General features: G+C 36.3%; 2 protein-coding genes across 4 annotated transcripts; both read left to right on the top strand.

Annotated features, from left to right (window-relative positions):
• Positions 1-6,646: 6,646 nt before the first annotated feature.
• Positions 6,647-13,605, top strand: LOC112309478 (olfactory receptor 10AG1). 2 transcript variants are annotated; one of them, XM_053924844.1, is made up of 2 exons: positions 6,647-6,817; positions 10,769-13,605. In XM_053924844.1, the coding sequence occupies exon 2, from the start codon at positions 11,289-11,291 to the stop codon at positions 12,249-12,251; it is 963 nt and encodes a 320-aa protein (XP_053780819.1). In that variant the 5' UTR covers positions 6,647-6,817; positions 10,769-11,288; the 3' UTR covers positions 12,252-13,605. The 2 variants fall into 2 exon arrangements, with proteins under 2 accessions (XP_053780819.1, XP_045055575.1); XM_045199640.2 differs by having other exon boundaries at positions 6,647-6,793.
• A 2,894-nt stretch (positions 13,606-16,499) lies between these two features.
• Positions 16,500-20,116, top strand: LOC112309479 (olfactory receptor 10AG1). Of its 2 annotated transcripts, none has more exons than XR_006656215.2 (2): positions 16,500-16,588; positions 19,319-20,116. XR_006656215.2 is itself a non-coding variant. In XM_024565644.3 (2 exons), exon 2 carries the CDS (start codon positions 18,010-18,012, stop codon positions 18,958-18,960), a length of 951 nt encoding a protein of 316 aa, XP_024421412.2. In that variant the 5' UTR covers positions 16,500-16,588; the 3' UTR covers positions 18,961-19,305. The 2 variants fall into 2 exon arrangements, 1 of the variants encoding a protein (XP_024421412.2); XM_024565644.3 differs by lacking the exon at positions 19,319-20,116 and adding an exon at positions 18,010-19,305.
• Positions 20,117-20,767: the final 651 nt, after the last annotated feature.

Below are 20,767 nucleotides of genomic sequence, written 5' to 3' on the forward strand. Positions count from 1 at the left end.
ATGCTGCTGCCCTTTGACCCAGCAATTCCGCTGTTGGGATTATACCCTAAGAACCCTGAAACACCAATCCAAAAGAACCTGTGCACCCCAATGTTCATAGCAGCACAATTTACAATAGCCAAGTAAACATCCATTTTTAAATATTGAATTATCTCCTGGAAAAATACTTAAATTTCCAGCCTTAAGTTTTAATCGCCACTGCAAACTTTCCAGCTTTTATTTTCCTCACTACCCCTATGTTCATATGTATTCTAATAAATAAGAATAATATCAATAAATACATAAACAAACAAACAAACAAAAGAACTCTCTATCTAGCACCCAGATTTTAGTCTCGGGTATCACTCTTCATTTAAAGAAGTAAGAAAACTCAGAAGGGCTCTGGAAAATGTATTGTTTTCCAGAAGCAAAGATAATTTCAAATACATTTGGGCTGCAAGGACTATTCATCAAGTTTGACAGTTTGTACATAAAGAATGCAAATAATTATAGTAATTATTTGGAATAAATAAATACATGGAATCCCATAAATTCCTAATGATACTAAATGAGAAAATTTAATATAAAATTTACGAAGAGTGGTTATAATATAACAGAAAGGATGAATGTAATTAAAGATATCTAATTTTATTTCTTTCATTTTTCTTTTTTATGGAATTTGGGGTGACATTGATTAAAAATTATATGTAGTATTGTGTATTCATCAAAGGAAAAAAAATGTGTGATTTGTACAAACGTGTGATAACAAGAATATCATTGTCTGATTAGATTATACCAATTACTATCATTCTATTTCCTTCTCTTCTCCTCAAAAATTTCCAGTTCTCTCTATTTCTGTCTCCCGGATTGACACACTCTCGGAAATCCACGCACATACACATTTAGCTGTTGCAAAGAGTTTAATGCATGAAGACTTCAGTGGAAGAATCTGACACATATCACTTACCATAGGCTCACAGATTTTTTGCATGTAGAAATGCCTTACCAAGTGTCAATAAAAACCAGTTATAATCAACCTCAGTAGTAAATCTAGGCATTATTAATACGGTGGTAGACAGAGAGCAGACTTAGTAGAACCCTGGAGGAAACTGAGTGCGGGCCAGGGCTTGCTAAGGAGACAGCAATGTTTACAGTTGTTACAGGGAAAATTTCCCACATTTCTCTTTCCCTTGCTGCCAAAGTTGCACCTGACAGATGTGATCAATAACTCATCGGGGATGTGACACAGCAGAACTTATGGTTTGTCACAAAGAGGTCACCCAGCTTGACCATTCATATGTCCCACAGTCCATGTAGGTGACCTTGGCCAAACCAATGTTCGTGAAGGTACTGGTGTCATCTGTGCACCTGTGGGCCTTGCTCTCACCCCGTGTGTCTACAGCAGTTACCTGGCTCGGGAGGCCTGCAGCAGAATGACCAGGCTGTTCTCACAGGTGGTCCACTGTTTCCTGAGTAGCTCCTACTTTTTCTCTACCAGCTGACAGTGTAATGGCTAGATTTTTGTGCTTTCCCTGCCTTGCTTATTTATGGAATCATATATGGGACTAGGATGTTTGACAAATAAAAGCTAATATACTTTTTTCATTAAATGCTTTAATTTCCAGTAAAACAGAAACAGAAACAGTGTTTGGAAAATGAATCTGGTTATTCTGAGATTTGGGATTTAGACCTATCATACTTTAAGACATGTTCTCTATTACCCAATTCAGTTCTCCTACATTTAATTAATTTCATTTAAAAGGTCTACAAGTGTTTTCAACTTTGGGAGCTGTTTCAGTAATGATGTTTATTACTTTTTAATTCATTGAATACAGGTTTCTTACATAAATTTGGATCTTTGCTTTAATCCATTTATATTTGCAAAAATGTTTTTATCATATTTTCTTGCTTATTGTTCAATGCATTTATGTGAAAAAGTTCCAGATATTTTCATTCACTTTAACTTAAAACAATTAAATTATAAAAGTATTAAGATACTTCTAATTTTTGTATTGAGTGTGATTTTATCATTTCTTCTTTCTTTAGAACTTGACGATACTTATTAAAAACCTCCCCTATGAATGTAATATTTTTTGCCTCTTTGCTATACTATCTCCATTGCTTTCTGTTTTTTCTAATATTCTGTCTTTTATTTTACTTGAATATTTACTGTCACTATTTTTCCCACATGTACACATATCAATCAGTATTTTGCCTTATTCAATGTTTTTTGACTAATTTATTTATTAAAATTCATAAGGTTTGAAATGTATGTCTTTAAACTATGTTTTGGTCAACATTTTCATCAGTGATAAGTTGAAATCAGATAGAGAATAACTCACAAAACTCATGGCAATGTTGGAAAAGTAAGCAAACAAGTTGGAAGGGCTAAAGACTCAATATACAAGAATCACAAATACCAAGGTGGCGGGAAAATGGAGACAACTGCACTTGAACAACAATAAAAAAATAATAAAAGTCATAAAACAACTAAAATAATTGCTGATACATGGAGCCCTGCATTTAATCAAGAAAAAATACATACAAACAGAAAAATGTTATTACATAAAAATAATTTTCTATTGAGTTTGTTAAATGTAAAGTAATATAAGCAATGTAAATTTCATTGGTCTATTAAAAATGGGAGGATATACATATTGTAAGTAATAATTAGGTAAAAGTTGGCGCTGAAGTTAAGTGAAGTAATAATTCCACTGAACTTCACAGTAGTCAAATAAAATCAAAGATTGTATGTTAATTCATAATTAGCACATTTCAGTGGACAGAAATGATATTATATCCAGGAGATAATATCCAAGTAGTGGAGTGTAGGGAAAATAAAATAAAATAAAAAGTAGTTGAATTGATGTGAGAATATGTAATCTGTAGAAGGAAACTGCAAAGAGCTATAGATTTATTGAAAATATATAGTTTTATTGAAACATGTAGCTTTATAGAAACATTGTTAAATAGCTTTACAGAAGGTGTATGGAATGCATGTCAAGTAGAATGTGTGGCATCAGAAAGAAATGTGAACATTTGTTGCTAATTTTAGATATAATTTGCTGCGTTGGCTGAGAAATTGAAATGTATTACTTTTAATGTTCTCTTAAATTTTTTGTGATTTTAATTCTGTTGTGAAGGCATTGCATATTTCCATGCACCACCTTTAAATCTCAGAAGAGCCCTTGTTATATTTCAGACACTCAACAAAACTGATTGCTTCAAGAACTGAAGAAAGAGGCGATGAATATTTTCCAAGGTATTTTGACTTTTTGTAAATGGAAGATCAACCTGATGAAGATGTTTGTCAAAAACTCTGAGTTCTGAATTGGGCTCCAAACCCTCAACCGACTGAAATGGTATGATTATATTTACCATGTGTTGTTAAACACACAAATTAATAAAATATAATTTATTAGTTAAGTTTGTGTTGAGCGTGTGTCTGGTTCATTAATATGCTGGGAAGAGAAACAGAGAGATGAAAAAAGGTACAGACTTCAGATATGGAAATAGAAGTTTTATTCATAAAGCTGGAAAATAAAAAAGGCACCATAAAAACTGTTAAAGTTGAGGTTTTATTTTATAAATCATACAATAATCATGCCCAAATCATGTGTTATTTAAGAGGACTGTGTGTCAAAAAATTTGTGTGCCAGATTTGGTTAGGGTTAGTTAAAAAGAAACAACAGCACATTTGAAGAATGAATGATGAAGCGTACCTATGACTGAGTACCTACGGCAACAGCCTTCTCCTTCAGCAGTGGTGCCCAGTAGACATGATTAGTGTGGGCTCACAGAATGTGCCAACAGAGGTCAGAAGCAGAGATAAGAAACAAATTTTATTTTCAAATGGGCCATTACCATTAATTTTTTTCTAATGTTAACAAAAATCTCAAGATGCTGTTTTCCTATTTCTTAATTTTTATTTTTCTCTTTAAAAATACATATGTATTATTACAGTTTTCCCTGGAAGATAAGGCTGATAACTTCAGGTGAGACTCATATGAAGTAGCTGTTTACCATTCATCTGTTCAAAAGAAAATAATATACTTGCTGTGAAAAACCCACACAAACCCACACAGGATTTTAAAGACACTTACATGCTATTGAGAACCTTAATATGTAGAAAAGTTAATATGTAGAAAAGTTAATATGTAGAAAATATTGAGTCACTGAGACTTTGTCCAAGAGGTTGTATCCAGTGCACAACTTGCAGACATCTTGTAATTTGTTCCTTCTTTAATTTCACTTTCTTTTTTTAAAATTATTTTATTGTTGTTCAATTACAGTTGTCTGCATTTACCCCCACCACTCCCTGAACCTCAGTAATTTCACTTTCTTTATCAAGAGTGCAAGCTGTGACTCTCCTCTCTCCCCCTTTATCAGTGACAGGACTGTTCACATCAGGAACGTTTTTAGCATGACTCCACCCATTGTCTGGATTCGAATTGATTTCTGATGTTGCATTCTTGTATTTATAGGTGGAGTTTTAAAAAAAGCACCAGTAGCAGCAACAATGAATTTGCATATTGCTACTGATTATGGGAACTGCAATTTGCTCAATATTTTCAAAGAAACTGAGAATTAAGTAGCATCCAAATACATCAGGCTTAATAATGTATTAAGCAACATAGAGCACCACTACAGAAAAGCAGTTTCAAGCATGCAAGAAGAGCAAAGGTGGGGGCATCACACTTCCTGATTTCAAATCACAAGGTGGGGCATGAGTAGGTTTACAGTTGTTCCTATGGGAAATAATGCAATAATTAATAAATAATAATAGAAGGAGAATGTGTTTTTGCACTCTCACAACTGTAAACCTACTTTTGCCCCACCCTGTGTATTACAAAGCTTAGCACTCAAAGTAGAAGGGTATTGGCATGCAAACAGATACATAGCTCACTGCAAAAAAAATAGAAATTCTATAAATAAACCCACTCATATATGGCCAACAAAGGCACCAAGAATACACAAGGGGAAAAAATAGTCTCTTCAATAAGTGGTACTGGAAAAACTGGATATCAACATGCAAAAAAATGAAATCGAATTCCTATTTTACACCACTCCCAACAATTAGCTTGAAATGTATTAAGGAACCCTATGTTACAACATATACAAAAATTAACTCAAATTGGATTAAAGATTTAAATATCTAATAAGGTATTAGTATTCAAATATATGTAAGGAACTCATACAACTCAATAGGGAAAAACCCATAACCACATCAATAAATACATAAAGAACCTAAATAAATATTTTTTCCAAATAAATACAAATGGTCAACAGGATTATGAAAAGATGCTTGACATCACTAATTGTCAAGGAAAAGCAAGTGAAAAACACAGTGATATACCACTTTAAACCTGGTGGAACATCTATTAGCAAAAAGAGACATGTGATAAATGTTGGTGAGAATGTGAAGAAAAGAGAACCATTATTGGTGGGAAAGTATATTGGTGCAGCCACTATGGGAAACAGTATAGAGTTTCCTCAAAAAATTAGAAATGAAGGTACTATATAAGCCAGCATTTTCACCTATGGATATATATCCAAAAGAAATGAAATCTCTTGGTTCTTATTTAAACAGTAGCAAGAAATGGTTCTGATTGACCTAAGTTTGGCCCTCTCACCTCCCACATAGGTTACAGCAATCATCTGCTAACTCATCGCCCCACTTTTCCGCTCTTGTCCTCACTAATGTATACTGTGTGGACTTCTTTCATATCACCTTTCAGACATTTTACCCACTTCCTCAAATGCAAGTAAACACAGCATATGTCATTAATGATTTTGAAAGATTAAATGACATGGGTGTAAATTATTGAGTCCCTAAAAAGCCCAAATGCCCTACGCAGACGTCTCCAATCTTGGAGCTGGGTGTGCACCAGTAAGTAAATAAGACAAATGCCCTGGAATCAAGGAGTTTATGAGAGGGAAAGAAATCAAAATGTGAAATAAAAATTACAATGTAATATAATAAGGGTCAAAAAAGAGCATTACATTAGAAATATTTAACGTTGCCTGCAAAAATAAGGGGTCACTTTTCCTAGATGTGGCACCACAGCTCAGTCTAAAAGATAAACAGGGCTTTGGCGGTCAGACATGTGGCCCGTCAACGAGCTGCAAAGCTGTCTGTGCCTCCTGAAGGGCGTAGCGCAGTGTCTTATATAGTTGCATGTTTTCTGACTGCTTCAGGAAGTGGAGAATAGCTGATGTACGTACTGGTTATGTGTTATAGCTTACAAATATTTACAGCAATAATAAAAATTCACTATCCTCTCTCTCCTACTAGTTTTAAAGACTTCATAAAGTCATTTTCTGATCCAGAAACCTTGAGACTTAGTATACTATATCCTCTTGTCCAAATTCATTTTTTCTTCTGTAAATATCTGTAGCTAAAGGTAAATTCTACCCATGGCATGAAGAGAGAGCCTTTCCACATGCACAGCCTAGACGTCCAGATCATTTCCATGTTACGTTCTTTGAGGTTAAGAAATGGCCTGGAACACTTTCAAATTTCGTATCCTTGGATTTCATAGGCAGGCACAGACCAACTTTAAGACTGTGACTGTCTTAATACAGCCTTTCCCAATGGGGAATTGCCTGCAGTCTCCAAATATAGAGAGGGGGAGGAAGGTAAAGAGGAGTGTCAGGGAGGCTAGAGCTCCGCAGACATACCCCACAGAGTGTCTTGCCTGCAGCGTTAATCCAACCAGAGGCAGCCTCCGTTGTGTTCCGAGCTCCCACTCGATAAACAGATTACTGAGTTAAATATGCAGCATGGCCTGGACAGAAGATGCTCTCACAACAAGTAAGAGGCTATTTCTTACCCAAGGTACACTGATAGATTGAAAAGTGAAGTATGTGCTTCAGGAAAAATAAGAGTGCCTGAATTTGTTATTTGAATAGTTTACCAAAAATGTACATTATATAAATCATATCTTTATGAAAGACTCAATGCACAGTGATTTCTCCATAATATAAAGAAGTAAGCAGTATTTTACCGTGCTTGTTTTATACTAGTACCTTATTTTTTTAAAAGATTTTTATTTATCTATTTTTAATGAGAGGGGAAGGGAGGGAAGAAGGGAAGGAGAGAAAGATCCATGTGCCAGAGAAACATCAACCGGTTGTCTCTCGCCTGCTCCCCAAGGCGGAGCTGGTCCACAGCTCAGGCATGTGCCCAAACTGGGAATCCATCTGGTGACCTTTTGGTTTGCAGCAGGACACCCATCTCTCTGAGCCACACCAGTCGTGGCTGGTAGTGCATTATTTTTAAACTCAAATATTAAAAGTCTTCAAAGAAAATACTTTCTTCCAATCAGATTAATTTATGAGATCAATCTCCTGTAGTTAAAACATATAGATTGTACCTATAAGTAATCAGATCAGTCTTTCATTTCTAGAACAGTAAAGGAGATATAAGATAGACATAAAATTACCTTGCTGCTGTGAAGTCTTATATATTTTAATTTTATTGATATTATTCGGGATATTAAATTCAAAATAGCTGTTCCCACTGAATGCTCTATGGAGCCCATTAAATTCTGATGAAGGACATGGACTCTGCAGTACAGTGGGAGTGTGTGGTCAGGCCAGTGATGCTGCTGCTGAGGGCAGGAGGTCGCCCCAGCAACCACCAACGCAGACCAATGCAGTGTCTGACAATGCAGGCACACACTGGCCAGGTGAGAGGCCTGTTGGTGGGAGGCAGAGCTGCTGTAGGATGTGCTCAAGAAGGAAAAGCAAAATTGTTCAAATGAAGCAGACCTAACATGTAGTTGTAACTTCAACAACATGGGTTTGATCTGTGTGGATCTACTTACATGCAAATGTTTTCAATAAGTATATTGGGGAAAAAAAGAATAGAGACTCTGGCATTGCACTGTCGAGTTTGATTTGACATCAGCTAGGCCACACCAGCTTCTTAATATTGGGCGAGCTGTATAACTTCTCCATACCTCTGGCTCTGTGCAAAATGTAAACAATAACAGTACCTACTTTATTCAGAACGCAATAAATGAGATGATACGTGAACAATGTAGTTAGTATGTAATACATTGCTCAAAAATAGTCAGCATTACAAAAAATAGCTTCAAATAGTTGCACATCTCTGCTCTCTTCATGGCTATGTTAGCTCCTGCTAAAATAGAAAAATTGGTACAGGAAGAACTGGGGTTCCCAATTTACAACTGCAAAATACTATTAGCTGTTAATGGCAAGAGTCGATCAATTTCAGAAAAAATAAACACGTTTATCTCTGGGGATGCTTTCACATATTAAATAGGATTTGGGTTAGGTTTTTCAATTTAATTTTGCTTATATTTCTATTACAAAGTCTACTTCTCATCTGTGCCCCAACTATAGGAAACTGGCACACATAAGAGAAAACAGAAGCCCAGGACATTAGATTGGTTTTTCCCTAGATATTACTGCTGGTTTGTACCCACACAGCATTAGAAGAGCCTACCAACCTTTTTATTTAATCCATATGTTATTTTTCCTTGACCATCGAGTCCCCTTACACCCCCTCCCTCCAGCAATAACCACATTGTTGTCCGTGTCCATGAATCCTTTTTCCTTTTTGTTCAATCCCTTCACCCCCTAATTCCCCCTGCTGTCGTCCTGCTCTCCTTCTACCAATTTTAAGCTGAGTATTCCAGCCAAAACAGGATCCTGAACATTTTCTCCTTTTTTTGATTGAGAACAGCCTGTTCCAGGGCAGGATAAAAGGTGAGAAAAGTTAGAGAAGAAAAAATTATGTAAGTTAAATCAATAATGATAAATACAATAAAAATGATAGTAATCATAATAACAATGCCTGATAGAACCCAAACTACCTATTTTAAAGCAGGCTGTTAATATGGGTTGTATCACTTACTCTTCAAAACAATTCCATGAGTTACATATTATTATTACTGTATCTATTTTTAAGCAAGGAAAACTAAGCATTGATCATTTAAATAAAGACATATTACCAGACTATATCCAACTTTCATTTTAAGTAAATCAATGCCAAGTTCTTTGGTCACAGTCTTGAATCTAATTAAATTTTCCTAACAGAAATATTCATAAATCACTCACCCGTATAAGCACTCAACTAGCTGTTGGATACAAAACTAAACAATGATATGAGGAAATTTTCTTCTAGAAAATGTTTCACTCTCTTTTCTTACATGAAAAATATTAAAAAATGATTCTGTGATACTTAAGGTCTGACAAAGCTCAGAGTAGTTGTTACTCCCTCAGGAAATTGCCTGGTGCTCCCTTAGCACCCTCTGTCGCTCTATGCATACGCGTTGCCCTTCTAGGGTGACACCTGACTGACCTGCCTGATGTCACCACTAGTCTGGAAGCTTTGCAAAGACAGAAACTGGGCTCATGCCCTTTACCATCGGCATCCTTAGTGTCTAACACATTTTGTGTTTAATGCGCACTCAGTATTTATCCACAATAAATCACAGAATACTCTACAAAATATATATTGATTGAGTTCCTGATATGTTTATCAAACGTGTCTGGGTCACTGAAAATTCAATTCTGCTTTTGTTGCAGTTGTTTTATCGTAAGGTGCAACTTCTGAGGAAAAACACGTATAGGTAATGTGATATAAAATATTGAAAGTTTGAGAAGACATAAAATGGTAAAGTGATGACCAAAATGTGAAAAGAGAAGGAAAGAAAGAGAGAGATCAGAAAAACAAAGAGATAGAAAGGGAAAATTGGGGGGCATGAACTCAGTCTCGGTTTATAGAACATATTATTTGAATCTGAGATGTCCCAGGTCCTTGATTCCTCCTCTTGAAATTACTGAGCCAGAGCAGGGAAGAGTAAGGAGGGAGCTTTTATCTTTAGGGTATGCTGTGAAAATTTAACATTAATGTCAGAACGAAGAATTCACTGAACCAAGAAGGGAAGGGTTTAGGATCGGTGAGGAGGAAGAAACAAAGAGTAGAAATTTAAGTTGTTCCAGTAGTTTGGGGTTTGTGCAAGGGGAGAGGAGCTTGGGGTCTTAAAAGAAGAAAGGAAGGTTGTATTCTGTAGGAAGAGAAGATGACTTTGGAGTTTGGGCAATGGAGGAGAAACTTCAAAACTCATGACAATATAGATTTTGGCATATGGCAATGTGTTAAAAAGGTCATTGGTTAGTATTAACGAAGGCTGGATGAAAATCACAAAAGTGATGTCTAGGAGCCAGTACACTGGAGGAGGGACTGAACTTATTTGGTCTAAAATGCCTAATTATTTAAGGAGCTAATTAGGCTAAACCTACAATGCATTTAACATTGTGTTTTATAATGGATATTTAAATATAAATATTTTAAATATGCATCATGCATAACATTCATAATATATTGCATATTACGTATTCAGGTAGGAATATAGGACACATGTTTAAGATAGAAAAAAGTGTACAAAAACAGATTTTACATTTTGTCTGGTTTTAGGTGTGAACCTTATTATCAAGTTCTTTTATACATTTTATTTTTACTTTTCCTTGTGTAATTACCCCATAAAAGCCTAAACTTACCTAATTACTTCTAAATTATGCCTAAAATTCAAAATATAAGCAAAGTTGTTAAGATTGTTGGGGGCCATGGCAGAGATAAGGACATATTAAAACAAAATCTTATATCTTTATTTCACATTCTAAAATTCAAATGAATGTATGACTTGGTATGATACATTACTATATATAAATTTCTGTGATATATTAAATGGAATCGTTTTTATGAGCAAGTCTATAGTTCTTCTTTTTCTGACAAGTGTCTCTGTCTCTTTCTCAGATAGGAAGTGGCCCAGGCCGGCCTGAACAAGCTCTACTGTGCAGTCTTACTGATGACTTTGCCCTTCTGCAAGCCCCTATGAAGTTCACAGGGGAAACGTAGAACCAAATGTGAAAAAAAAGTCATGTAAACAGACCGTAAACTAGAAGGTGCTAGGCAGAAAACGATACAAATAAAAAGCAAGTAGACAGCAGATTGGTCAGGAAGGAGTAAAATTTCTAACGAGAGAATGTCACAGGTTACCTAGAGCCATTCTTGTTTGAGACTAAGCTCCGTGGCCTGTTTTGCTCTTTCTTGATTGTGGTCTGTTTTGCTGTGCTATTGATTTACCCATATTGTTAATATGAACAGGAAAAACTCAATTTAAGACTGTTTTCTGCTTTTACATAGTAGAGTTTTAAGATAATTGGATTTGAAATATACTACCAAAAATACAAAAACAACTTACAAAAAACTGGATTATCTGTCCTGTGCCAGTGAATTGAAGTGACTTCTAAGCTTGAAATCATTTTCTTCATCTATGGAACCCACAGGACAAAATCCCCCACAGGGGAACCACACTACATTGATGGGTTTTATCCTGCTCGGCTTTTCTGATGTTCCTGACCTCCAAGGGTTTCTGTTTGGGGTGTTTTTGGTCATTTATGTGATTATTCTGATGGGAAATAGCCTCATTATTATAATAATCAACGTTGATCCTTCCCTTCGGAACCCCATGTATTATTTCCTTGGGAACTTTTCTTCCTTGGAAATATGTTACGTGTCAGTCCTTGTCCCCAGAATGTTAATAGATCTTTGTACACAAAATAGAAATATTTCCTTTCTGGCTTGTGCTACCCAGATGTATTTTTTTCTGGTCTTGGGAGCCACTGAGTGCTTTATTCTGACTGTAATGGCTTACGACAGGTATGTTGCCATTTGCAACCCATTACTTTACCCTCTCATCATGAGCCACAAGAGGTGCGTCCAGTTGGCAGCTGGCTGTTGGGTGACTGGAGTTCCAGTCCACATAGGGTTCACCTACCAGATTTTCTCTCTACCCTTCTGTGGCTCTCACAGGCTGAATCACTTTTTCTGTGACATACCTCCAGTACTTCAGCTTGCCTGTGGGAACACTTTTATGACAGAGATGTTGATTTATGTGGTTGCTGTCCTAGTTGTCACTATTCCTTTTATGTTGATTCTTGGATCTTATGTGAAAATAATCTCCACCATCCTGAAGCTGCCGTCAGTAACAGGGCGAGCCAAGGCGTTCTCTACCTGCTCTTCCCATCTGATGGTTGTGGCTTTATTCTTTGGATCGGGCATCATTTCATATTTGAGACCAAAGTCGAGTCATTCAGCACAGATGGACAAATTCCTTTCTCTCTTTTACACCATTGTGACACCATTGTTTAACCCCATGATATATGGTCTGAGAAACAAAGATGTCATGGTAGCATTGAGAAAATTCTTGTTGAAACGGATTGTTCTACGACTTTGACAACATAACTTCCTAAAATTTGTGTCTTATTTATCATAGTATCCAGACCGTAACTTTGATTCTTCTCCAATATTGCTAGGAATCTTACTTATTTTGGATGAGTTATATCATATTATATCTCATATGATATAAGCTCTATTGTCATTTTTAAATAGCAAATTAATTCCAAACTCACTCCAAGGCATTACAATATCTGAAATAACACACTGGAGTCACTAAAGGTTGTTGTTGTTGTTTTGTTTTTAAAGATTCCAGAATATTACCTACATTTTCTTTTTCACAACAAGATGATTCATCTTTGTATTTCCAGAGTTCAACATATTGTCTGAAAAATAACAGGTGTTTAATCAACTTTGCTAAATTAAAAGAATGACTAATAGCAAAGGTTTAACTATTGATGTTCTATCTGCTCATGATTAATAACTATTATAATCAGACAAGCTCATGAAAAGCAAAGGAGGATTGGAATCCAACAACAGTAAGTCAATGCATTAAAGAAAGTTGACATTCTACTTAACTTTAATGGTGATTCATCAGCTAACTCCTGAAAGATGAATTCACATATGAAACAAGTGGGCACACATAGTTCCAGAAGTCAGTTTTTGTCTGGAATACCAAACATTTGCCATTACTTTATTATATTAATAAGAAGACTTGATTGTTATTGTATTATATAGGTTTTAAGTGCACAGAAAAAAGAATACAAGTTGTGGGTGGAAGAAAAATAAAGGTATTTGAGTAACTGAAACAAATATTTTTATACAAAAATATTCAATGGTATCTCTGAGGTATGTGAGAGTCACTTTTCTTACTTCCAACTCTCTTTCCTTTCTTCTTTCTTTAAAGAAACTGTGTAGGGCCTAATATAAAGAATAACTGTGTAAGAAGATAAGGCATGTTTGATTGCTAAAGCAGCAAAATTAGATAAAATGCATATTAGTCATCTCTGTACTCCCTTTATTTCTTTCGCTGCACGTGATCCCGCATTCCGTAAAACTCCTGGTACCAACCTTTGCAAGCCTAGCAGGGCCTCACTACATTTTCCATGATGTTCCTTTCAAAATACTGAATAACTTCACTCACCTCCACGTTCTCCATTTCTCCTTATCACATCCATCATAAGAGCTCATTAGAAGGTAATGAGAAAGTGAATATAACACAATTTCTGTACAATTTCTTCCTGACATTAAAACCTCAACTTAGAGAGGAAACATGAAAAAAAATTAAGAAACAATTATCAAGGTCTTAATAGTATACAATTATAAGAAAATATATCTTTGTCATTTTATCTCTATAAAAGAGACTATCAAACATCCTAAGTAAATAGATCTTAGAGATGTTCTTAAATACTGTGTGAAAGAGCCATAAAAATAATAGGGGATTCCTTTTTAATATTATTAGCTGTGTTCTTCCCAATACGATCAGATTATCATGTACAGAATGCCGAAACTGAGAGATCTCTGAAGCAGCAGAGACAGGGTGGTATTGGTATACCCCATGCTTGCATTCTAAGTTATGTGTTCAGTCAACATATGAACATCAAAATTCTATTTCCTTTTAAAATGTATAACCTTAGAATTTTCTATCAGACATTACACATGGAAATCCAGTTGGATGAATATGGAAGAAATAAGAATAGTATTATAGAAGCGCCGTGTAAGTGGTGAAACCCTTGTGTGGTCCTGGGGATTGTCCTCGTCATGCCAATGCAATGAAGAAAGACAGACTTCTTCAGGTCAGCCTGACTTCTTGGGTAAGAAGCGCAGGTGTGGCACAGGTAGGTCCCACATGAGGATGAACACTTGAGCTGCAAAACACTGCATAGTTTTTATAGACATAAAATGTTAACTTTTGGGCCGTTTTACCTCTGCTGACTCCAAAGGACAATGGGAAGAAGGAATAATAATTTGCCATATTGGAATTAAGAAAGCCTTTCTAAATTTTTCCAGCAGAGTAAGTCAGGGCAGGTCAAGAAGTTGTACTTATTTACCTTTTGAATACCTCTCATGAAGGCAAAAGTTGAGACAGGTTTCTGGAGTACATAAAGTTGTACATAGTTAACTTAGACTGTTTGGTTTAAAAATGTATAAGCTAAAATGCATAACCATTATAAAACCAATAGATAAAGTAGAAAAGAACTTTAAAAAATCTAAATAATCTGAGAGTATAGGAAAGAGGAAATAGAGAATCAACAAAGAGAGGGCACAAATCAATAAAGAAAGTTTTCTTTTTAAAAAAATGGATGAACAACAACACAACAAATGCTGGGAAGGTTGTAGAGAAAAGGGAATCCTAGTGCACTGTTGGAGGGAATGCAGACTGGTGCAGCCACTATGGAAAACAGTGTGGAATTTCCTAAGAAAACTATAAATGGAACTGCCACTGTGGAAAACAGTATGGAACTTCCTCAGAAAGCTAAAAATGGAACTGCCCTTTGACCCAGCAATTCCGCTACTGGGATTATACCCTAAGAACCCTGAAACACCAGTCCAAAAGAGCCTATGCACCCCAATGTTCATACCAGCACAATTTACAATAGCCAAGTACTGGAAGCAACCTAAGTGCCCATCAGCAAATGAGTGGATCAAAAAACTATGGTACATTTACACAATGGAATTCTACGCAGCAGAGAGAAAGAAGGAGCTTATACCCTTTGCAACAGCATGGATGGAACTGGAGAGCATTATGCTAAGTGAAATAAGCCAGGTGGTGAGGGACAAATACCATATGATCTCACCTTTAACTGGAACATAGTCAACAAAAGAAAAAAAGCAAACAAAATATAACCAGAGACATTGAAATTAAGAACATTGTAACAATAGCCAGAGGGGAGTGGGGAGGGGATAGTGGGGAGAGGGGTCTATAGGAGCTACTATAAAGGACACATGGACAAAACCAAGGGGGAGGGTAGAGGTGGGGGAGGGAGGTGGGACTGGCTGGGGTGGGGTGGAGGGATGGGGAGAAAATGCAGACAATTGAATAAAAATAAATAAATAAATAAATAAATAAATAAATAAATTTTAAAAAGAAATAATAACAAAATGAAATTAAAAAGTAGTCTCAAGTAAATGATCTTTTATGCTCTCAAGTATTATGTTACAATATATATCCCAAAAAGTGATGAGCCAGAGACAGCACCCAGGGCTGATTAGACATTCTGGTCCTCCATTCCCACTTCACCCTTCACAGCCAACCAAGCAGGAGACAAGCTCTCATCCACCCATCATTGCTGAGCTACCCCGACTAGGATAAACCTGTGGGCCAGAACAGCCTGGTAGGTAATTATGAATACTGTTGGTCTTCAGGTCATTTTTAATTTTTTAATTCCTAAGTTAAAACTTCTTAAATGCATGGTATGGCTCATGAGTTTTGGTGAAATTTCTATTCAAATATTTTGCCTCTTGTAAAATGGCATTTCATACTGTAGTCGTAAGTGTTCTTTGCATATTGCTGACACAAATCCTTCATCAAACATATAACTTACATTTTTTGCTCTTAAATTTTAGGCCCATGATCCATTTTGCTCACCACTCAAAGTCAAATCTTCCATCACCATATATTTGACCCCCTTTAACCTTTACTACTCCACCACCCCCTTCCCTCTGGTAACCACCATGCTGTTGTCTGTGTCTATGAATGGCTAACATTTGGAATCAGTTAAGTATCTTCCTTGATGCCTGAGTAGGTGTTATAACATGAATAAAACCATCTAGAATTTTGTCAGCATGTATATCCCGCTCTAATTTTTATAAAAATTAATCTAAGGACAGAGCATTATACTTCTGAAAAGGGATCCTGCCACCCCAGGTCACGTAGTGAAGAGAAAAAGTGTGCCATGTCCCAAACAAAGCATGTGATACATTTTCTAAAGGTCTAGATGTCCCAGATCTGGATAAATCACGGAATAAAGGGAAGAAGGCAAATCCACACCAATTTTTAAGGGTCTGAAGTATAATACATAGAAAGATTTTTTAACTTTATCTTGAAAGGAATACTAGACAATTAAGTGACATTTCTTCACCCAGGGACTATCCATTGTGGGGAGCTTTACGCCAAGAAGGGGCTAAAGAGGAGGACAGGTGATCTGCGGAGAAAGTTTCAAATCATAATCCCAGATGATTTCCAAATAGAAGCAGCCATTTGGAAATTAAACTCGTACATGAGAGAAGTCCCCCAGGGTGAGCGGGGTGAGCTACTTCCTACTTAAGAGCAACCAACACTGAAGCTGGCAAGAATATGGTAGAATTACAATGGCTTCCTGATGCAAGAGAACTTAAAAAGTTTACGGGTTAAAAACACCCGCATTCGCATAGACAGCTTCATGCAAATCCATACAGGTAAGTTGTAATTGTGTTGGTAGCCTGTTTTATTTAAAGAAGTTCTAAATTTGAGGATCCACATGCAGAGAATAAAAGAGAAACATGAAATTCTGAAAACTTTATCTGAAAATGAGTAACTACTTAAGATACATCATGTAGTTCTTAACTTTCTTAATTATGAAGTAAAATAAAATTAGCAAGGGTAAAGTAGAAATGATATTTATAATAAACTTATTCACTTAGATAATGTTTCAAACTAGTAGTGATAAAAATAAGGCAATATGAGAAAATATTTATCTTCACAGTTTTATTTCAAAGTCTTATTAGGGCAAATAACAAGTGATGGGGTTAGAAGGGAAGATGGGCATAGTGGGTTTGATGGGATCAGAAAGCAGATTTGTTTTGGAAAGTCACAGACAACTATTAATCAAGTGTAGCAGCAATGCCAGGCAGTGCTGACTGTCTGAGACTGGATGACTCTAATATGGAGGGAAGCGAGATTGAGTATGTGAATGTCGATGTGTGTGTGTATGTGTGTGTTTAGTTTCATTTGTATGTTCCAACCATTTACATGCACAGAGAAAAAAATAATAGGGTTTACTCAAACTTCAACTTTCTTAACCAAAATTATGAAGAGGAAACAAAACAAGAGAATTGAATTTGGTTATAAGAGGATTATATGACAATGGGTCATAGAATCTTACATAAATAAGGAAATAAATATAAAAAATATTGTGAATGAGTGAGCCATACTTCTTGATTGAGTTAAAGGTTAATTGATATTTATTACACACTGTATACACTGTATAGGAGGTGTTAATAGTGAAAGTTATTTAACGAGATGATAGAATTATATTTAGCATAAGTGGTAGGAGTGATACATAATGTAGAACATCAATATTGCATATATTTATTCCTTAACTTAAAAAGAATTGTTTAAAATAATTGATTTGTACTGAAACATGAATGGGAGGACTTCAAACTCATTTTGATAAGAATTAAACAAAACTTTAACAGAATAGTTTTGAATTGAAAGAAGATGGAATAAGTCAATCAATACAGAAAAAGAAAATGATGAACCCAGACAAAAATATAGAAAAAGCCTGTGTCCTAATTCTACTCTTAATACTCTTAATAAGGGTGCAATATATATTATTCTTACACAATAAGGTCTAAATAACAATGCATACTCTCTTGGGTATATTAAATCCAAGTATGAAAGATACACTAGAATTTTATTTCTTGGATTGATTTTAAATGCACATCTGTGCATGTCTGAAGTTTCAAATCATATTCCCTACAAACAGAGCAAGGCAATGATAAAAATCATTTTAGAGCTTATAGAAATACTTTCATTCATTTAGCCCAGTTTATAGGAGAGCAGAATGTGGATCAAGAACATTAATGAATTAACCATCTTGAATTTACCATATTTGCAGATGGAGAACAAATTTAAAAGAGAAAAATCAAATGTCACTACAATGATGGAATTTGTTCTCCTGGGGTTTTCTGATATTCCCAATATCCAGTGGATTCTATTCGGGATATTCTTAGTCATCTATCTGACCATCCTCATGTGCAATAGCATCATTATCCTGATAACAAAAATTGACCCTGCTCTCCAGACCCCCATGTATTTTTTTCTCGGCAATTTTTCCTTTCTAGAAATTTGTTATGTAACAGTCACTATCCCAAGAATGCTCATGGACCTCGTGAGCCCGAAAGGAAATATTTCTTTGCTTGCTTGTGCAACACAAATGTGTTTCGTCCTTATGTTCGGAGGCTCGGAGTGTCTCCTCTTGACAGTGATGGCTTATGACCGCTACGTGGCCATTTGCAACCCTCTGCATTACACTGTAGTGATGAACCAGAAGGTCTGTGTCCAGCTGGTGACTGCCTCCTGGCTCAGTGCAGTTGCCGTCGTAATCGGGCAAACATGGCAGATTTTTTCTCTGCCCTTTTGTGGATCTAACACAATTAATCATTTCTTCTGTGACCTCCCCCCAGTATTCAAGCTAGCTTGTGGGGACACGTTTGTGAATGAGATAGCAGTCTATGTAGTTGCAGTGGTATTTGTCACAGTTCCATTTCTGTTGATCGTTGCCTCCTATGGCAAAATTATTTCCAACATTCTTAAATTGTCATCAGCCACAGGCAAGGCTAAAGCCTTCTCCACCTGTTCCTCTCACCTGATAGTTGTCATCTTATTCTATGGTACAGCTACTATCACTTATTTACGACCCAAACCAAATCAATCTGAAGGAATCGGAAAACTGATCTCTCTCTTCTACACCGTATTGATCCCGATGTTGAATCCCATCATATACACTCTGAGGAACAAAGACATCGTGATGGCACTGAAAAAACTACTAACTAAGTCATTACGGTGATTCGATCACTTGAAATTACAAAAGACTTTGCTGAGGTGTTGGCCATGCAGATACAACAGGAAAAAACTACTTTTGTTCTTATGTTTTTAAATGATGCTCATGAATGTCCTCATAGGAGCATCACATTCTGTTCAGGGGCTTCGGTTTCATGAGGTTAAGGAAAGGGCTGCTCTGTAATCAGAGCGCAGATTATCTCAGCTGTAACAATCTAATCTGAATAATTCATCTTTCCTCTCATTATGAACTAGAGAGTTAAGGAGATTGCCTGAGCAATACAATGTTCAATGAGTGTGTTGTATAATCAGGGATTAGAGTTATGTTCTCTGATGTATTTTCTTTAATCTTCCCATTCCTTCAGATATGTTTACTGACCTGCTCTGCACTGTGATTGGATTTGGCCAATGAGAAAAACCAGCAGCAGCCAAGATGGTGGAAGTGGGGGAATCTTAGTGTTTGCTTTGCATTTGCCCTTGTTTCTATCTCTTGTTGCTGTCCCTGGCGCTTTATGAGTACAGATCCCAAGGGTGTCCCCTCCTCTATCATCTCAGCACTCCATTCTATGATCACTTCGTCCCTCCCCTCGTAGCTTCAGGTTTTGCTGTAGTAATATCTATTTAGTATTAGAAGTATTTCAAATTTTTACTCTAAACTATCCATATCAATGTGTATCTGGTTGAATGTAGGCCCTTTTAAATATATGTTCATCTAGAACCTGCCAATGTGGCCTTTGCACATTTAAGAGAATGAGATCATCCTGACTTAAGGTGGGCACTAAATCCTCTGACCAGTGTCCTTATGAGACAGACAGGCACAGAAAGTTTAGAAAACAGATACAAAGGCACAGAGAAGAATATCGTGTGAAGATAGAAGCCGAGATTGGAGCGATGCAGCCAAGCATCATGCAACCAAGAAGGTCAAGAGCCACCAAAAGCTGCAAGAAGCAAGAACGATTCTCCCCTACAGCCTTCAGAAGGAGTAAGACCCTGCCGGTGCTGTGATTTTGGACTCTGAGTTCTAGAACTGTGATTAAGATCTCCTCTCCTAGCTACTTTCACATATGCAATACAGTACTGTTAACTAGAGTTGCCACAGTGATGACATCCATATGAATTACAGTGATCAGAGCGGAGAGGGGAGGGGATATGGGGGGAAAAGGGTGAAGGGTTTACAGGAACAATTTTAAAGGACATATGGACAATAACAACGGGGGTAGAAATGGGAGAGGGAGGCAGGGAGGAGGACAGGGGAGGAGTGGGAGGAAAAGACAGAAAACTGCACTTGAACAATAAATAAAATAAATTAAATAAATAAACAAATAAATAAAATGTTTAGCAGCATCCCTACCCTGTACACACTAGAAGTCAGTAGCACACTATTCCCACCAATTATGATGACTAAAAATGTCCCCAACCCTTACTGAATGTCCCTCAGGGGACAGAATCACCCTCAGCTGCAAACCACTATTCTGAAGTGATATTCAATTTGTCTTTGTAAAGTCAGTCAATGTTTTAACACCCTTTATTCTTGAATTAATTATACCCTGGTTAAGAAAAGACAAATGTGATAAGTGAGTGCAAGGGGATATTTACTGTGTAAGCTAAAAAATCTAATAAATGTTTCATTATCATTAATTACTTTGTAGAGCCTTAAAAAAAAATACTATAAAAGCAATGGAGAAAAGAAAACAACTGGAAGTGTGTACCTTTTGCCCACCATCATTCACTTTGCCATCCCGCCACCCTGCCTCTGGCAACCACCGACCAGTCTGTTCTCTGTATTAGAAAATAATATTGGCTTCTTCACAGTG

Source organism: Desmodus rotundus, chromosome 5 (assembly GCF_022682495.2).
Source record: "Desmodus rotundus isolate HL8 chromosome 5, HLdesRot8A.1, whole genome shotgun sequence".
Lineage (NCBI taxonomy): Eukaryota > Metazoa > Chordata > Mammalia > Chiroptera > Phyllostomidae > Desmodus > Desmodus rotundus.